Source organism: Rhagoletis pomonella, unplaced genomic scaffold (genome assembly GCF_013731165.1).
Source record: "Rhagoletis pomonella isolate Grant_MI unplaced genomic scaffold, Rhpom_1.0 Rhpom_scaffold_00014, whole genome shotgun sequence".
NCBI classification, from domain to species: Eukaryota; Metazoa; Arthropoda; class Insecta; order Diptera; family Tephritidae; genus Rhagoletis; species Rhagoletis pomonella.
The window spans coordinates 1,205,307-1,210,637 of NW_023458568.1; the positions used below are offsets into that span (position 1 = coordinate 1,205,307).

The following is a 5,331-nucleotide window of genomic DNA, read 5'->3' on the forward strand; positions in this document are numbered from 1 at the left end:
TTAATTTCCACCTTGTATTCCATATATTGTATTTTTTTAATTCTAATTATTTTTTTATACGCTTTCTTTATTTCATTGTATTCTACCCAATCACCAGTGATCACTGCCCTTTGGTATAACTTAAATTTTTCTTTATTAGTTTCAGTCAATTGTCTGTCAAACCATTTATTTCTGATTTTGACCCGCTTTTGTACACGAGAAGTTAGTTGATTCATACTCGAAATCAAACAATTATTAATATGTTCGAGCATACCATCAGGACTGAGACTATTCAGGTCAGGAAGGTGCATTGTCTCAAAATATTTATGAGGTTGTCTGGGCTGTACCCATCCCACGAAGTTATTTCAGATAGTTTACTGATAGGGCCTTGTTTTTTATATCGCATTTGAACATTATAGTTTCATGATCCGACATTCTATGTTCCTCCGCTTTTTCACATGAAACTTCCTTAGCGTTCGAGTACAATAAGTCGATCAGTGTTTCGGAATATTCAGTAACCCTAGTATTAAAGTTAATTAACTGCTTCATTGCCTGATGGGCGAATATCTCATTCAGTTTCTTACTATATGTCGACATTATATTCAGGTTTATATTATATTAGTATTAACCATGTTATCTCATATTTCCGACAAAATGGTCTCCATATATGCTAGAAAATCAGCATCACTTGAACTAGGTGAGTGATAGACCACCCCGATTTTCCATTTGGTTTCGAGATTTTTCAGTTGGATAACTACACACTAAACATTTTTATCGATAGATTTGTTTAGTATTATTTTAAAATCTAGTGCGTTACGCAATATTATGATTACCCCTCCTGTATGTCTACTGTACGAGTCACAACTTACAACCTGATATGTTGGAAACTGTATTTCATAGTCGTATATTTCCTCTGTTGTACAAGTTTCGGAACATAGAACTATATCCGGATCAACAAGTTCAATTAGCCTTTCAAGCTCTATTTTATTAGCTATTATACTACTTATGTTAAGATAAACGCATTTCAAGTCACTGTTATGCTTTTCATGTACTGGGTGAACCGTCAACTCCATGTCAGGGTTCCTATTAACTGACTGTAATTGTTAATAGCTGGCTCTATTTCTCGTATGCTCTAGTTTCTTCATGTATACAGGACACTGTCGATTAATTGTCAAGTGGTTCACGTCGAGCCTTAGATTAAATTTTTTGTTTGCACGAATGCAATTGATACACTTGTTTATTTGCTCCTTTGTGCACTCCATTGTTTTATGATTACCCAAGTACTTCAGGCAGACCTCTTCATCCTTGCACTTCGTAGCTATATGATTGAAGCCCTTACATTTGTAGCAGACTGACACACCCATATCATCTTGGACTCTACATTTCTCCCACCCAATATTTATTTTTTCGCTTTTGAGTTCTGCCGAGAACGTATCAACGTCCGTTTTAATGAGCACATTATAGTATGTAGACTTATCTTTCTTGACTTCAATGTATTTAATAATTTCAAAGGCAGCACTTTTTAAACATTCTTTTTGTTTTTTAATCATTTCTGCAAGTTGCTCGCTTTCATATTTAAGGCTTACTCCAAACGCCATAAACTTGGGTTTAGCCGTATTCGGCACTCTAATTTCATAGCGGTCACTCATTTTATTTGCAATTGCGGTCTTTATTTTATCGCGCTCAGACTCGTTTTCGCTTTTAATAACGATTGTACCACTTTTCCTACCGTGCACGTTGCTTATTTTTAGATCCGACGGATCAACGTTCTTATTCAAGTCTTTTTTTGTTTTCATAGCGTCTTGCTTCTCTTTCGGTTTTATGATCAGCGGTTTCTCTTAATTTATTTTCGGCTCTTTGTGATTCACTATTCCGCTTTTTAAACGCTTAGCATATGAGGCCTTGCTATGATGGGTTGATTTCAACCCTTCACTTACTGACTTTTTTATTTCTTCACATATTTTTCTACTTTGACTCTCATTTCGTACCATAGCCTCGCATAGATCTTGGCTATGTTTTTCACATCCTCAGCTACAGCTTTCATCTTATTTGCCTCAGCTATGCCCGTTTCGCATGTTTTTTGAACTCTTTGCATTGCATCTATACGCTCATCGAATTTCCTCTCTATTGCTTCTAAAAGGAGCTCTTAGCTCTTTAACCTGCATTTTTTGCGACTCTTGAAAGTCGTATTTACACTCTTTTATGTTTTTACTATTATTCTCTATAGAGATATTCATGTTTCGCAACACCTCATCAATATTATGCATATATGTGAGACAACCATCACACATAAAGCGCACATAGGCATTGTCCGCAAGTACTTTTTTACTGTACTCATCCAGATCAGAGCATTTCTTTGCCCAGTGAAACACTTTGCCGCATATACCTTCACAGCGGATTCCACTCTCACCGCGTAGTAGGCCTTTGCATTTATGGCAGTCACCCATTTTCTTGGCTGACATTTCACTGCACTTTTGAGTGTTTTTTATTTATTTGCCGACGTCCCAAGCCTTGAGGCACGGTGTTATCGATTCTTGTGTTTATTATGGTTCACAATTTGTTATTTGTGTTTGTATGTATGTGTTATTTTTACTAGATGTAAAACACGAAGCCGCTGCTACGCTCCTTTTCGCCTATCACTATTCTCTTCACTTTCACCGTTTTCTTCCTAGTCAAAGTATATTTTAATTTAATTTGATTTGCTTAAACTAGTGTCACTATCACTTTGCTATTTAGCAAAATTCACTTTCCGATTATATATATGAATTGCTATTTGCATTTGAAATCGCGTTAAGCTAATAAAAACCGATGAATTTAAAAACTTCCCGGAGCTAACTATAACACGACCTTTCACACTCACGAACGAAAAGTATTCAGCAAACTAAAGAAATACTTAAAATTAAACCTATAAATAAATGCAGTATGCGCGATGCAATCAAAAAATATAATGATCAACTACCAACTACTAACCCCACTTCTTTTGCTATATCAATATTAAAGAATCTACACCTAAAAATAAAACTATTATTTCAAATACAATCTCCCCTCTTACCACCCAATCTCATCCTGACTCTCCTCTCGCTCCTCCCTTCTCCCCTCTGTCTGTTTTCGGTTTATCCCCCTCTCACCCCCCCTTCAGATATGGAAATGTCCATCCCAACCCCCCTCTCCCCAAGACCCCAAATTATCAATCCTCTCCCCCCAAGTCTAAATCTGATCATTTTGCATTTAACATTTTTATATTTAACTCACTATCATTTTCTCATCTTTTCTATTGCAGTCCCCTTATGTTATCTATTCTGCAATGGAATATGAACGGTTACTTTAATAATTAAGTATATTGACTTGGAAATTTTAATTAAAAATTATAACTCCTCCGTTATTCTTTTAAATGAAACCCACCTTGCCCACAATGTCACTCCTCACATCCCTAAAGCCTATGTTGGTCATTTTTATAACCCGCCACATATTACGTCCAACAAACAGGGTATTGCCATCCTGGTCAAAAGAACCCTACCTCACCTATCCTATATCCCCCAATCTAATATTTCCTCCCTTGCCATTGAGCTACAAACTTTCAACAAAATTACAATAGTGTGCGGTTATTCTCCTCCTAATCAATTGATCTCTACAATAGATTTCAACAACATAATTCCTTCTTCTTCCTACCCTTTTATAGTGGCCGGCGACTTTAACGCGTGGACCTCCCTCTGCGGGTCCGTTTCGACAAACTCTAAAGGTCGGAAAATTGAAGACTCCATCCTAGTTTCCAACGCAGTTATCCTAAACGATGGGTCGCCCACCCATTTTTCTACCCATTCATCCTTTACACATATTGGCCTTACCCTGTGTTCCGCATCCCTATCTTCCAAAGTGTCATGGCACCTCATTGACGATCTTCATGGCAGTGACCATTTTCCTATCCTCTCCAATATCCAATTTTCCCGCTCCCAAACTCTTTTCAAACCCAGGATCTATTTCAAATCTGATCGAGCAGACTGGTGCAAATTTGAGGTGGCCTGCGAAACTTTCTCCTGCTCCTTACCTATTTCATCTAACACCAACCATGAAACTTCCAATATCCATAAAATAATTCGTTCTTCAGCAAACCGATCCATCCCTCTATCTAAAGCTAAACCTCTCAGGCCTTCTCCTTTATGGTGGAGCAGAGCTATCAGCATTAAGAGATAAGAAGCAGAACGCCTGGCATGACTTTAAGCTCAATCGGACCCAATCAAATCTTGTACAGGATAAGCCACCCACTTCTCCAACGCCTCCTCTGATTCTAGCTTTCCCCCCGAATTTTCTGCTTGCAAACTTTCCCAACTGCATTCTAGCCGTCCCATTTCTTTAAGCTTATCTTCTTCCTCCAAGCAGTTGGATGCCGATTTATCCCTACAGGAACTTCAGTTTGCTCTCTTAACAGTTAAAAGTAGTACACCTGGTTTTGATAAAATATCCTAGCCTATTATAAAACATCTTCCTTTATCGCTTCTATCCCGCCTCCTTAAACATTACAACAACATCTTTTCGACTGGTAATTATCCCATCCTTGCTCTCACCACCAACACTTTCCTGCAAAAAGATTTCCATTCGTCATTTTTCCGTACAAGAACACCCAAAATAGTTTCGTCAATTAGCAAATGCGCCACCTTTGCTAAAGACAATGGACTCCCCCTAAGAATAACTTCGCCGAGATGTGACCATCATCCGCCATGGGCGCTGAAAAAAGCATGCTTTGTAAACGATTTAAGTTACCTGAAAAAATCCAATACGACATCGGCAGAGTACAGCGCTCGTTTCTTGGAAATTGCATCGCGTCTCAAAAATTCTAGTTGGCAGCTAATCTACACTGACGGTTCCAAAGCGAATTACACTTCGTTCGCTGTCGTAAAAGAAAATGGTGAACCAATATCTTACGAATTTTTACTTCCATTTTGCTCAATTTTCACCGCCGAAGCAACAGGAGTTCTCTATGCCATGCAGTATGCGTCAAAATCCAGGGGAAAATTCACCATATGAACAGACAGCATGTCCTGTTTTCAGGCCTCAAAAAAACTATAACTCCAATCACATTATCAAAAGCATAAGAAATATCCTGATTTCGCATCCCAATAAAATCAGAATTATGTGGGTGCCAGGCCATTCATGCATTAACGGCAATACATTCGCTGATATTACTGCCAAAGATATGAGCATTACTCCTACCATCACTTCAAACATCATCTGTAAAAGTGATATTTATAGCTTGATAGAGCAGCAGAGCAAAGCAAACTAGTATCTGACTGGGCTCACTATCGTCATCACTACTCGAGAATTAATCCTAATCCCACTAAACCCAGCTACCTAGCA

General features: G+C 38.1%; 1 protein-coding gene across 1 annotated transcript in view; it reads right to left on the reverse strand.

The window, feature by feature from the left end:
• Positions 1 to 3,068, reverse strand: part of LOC118749165 — a 3,652-nt gene extending 584 nt beyond the window's left edge. The window contains exon 1 of the mRNA XM_036483935.1: positions 12 to 3,068. Coding sequence (XP_036339828.1) covers positions 1,083 to 1,775 — 693 coding nt within the window. The 5' untranslated portion in view covers positions 1,776 to 3,068 and the 3' untranslated portion in view covers positions 12 to 1,082. The remainder of the gene's footprint in view (positions 1 to 11) is intronic.
• Positions 3,069 to 5,331: the final 2,263 nt, after the last annotated feature.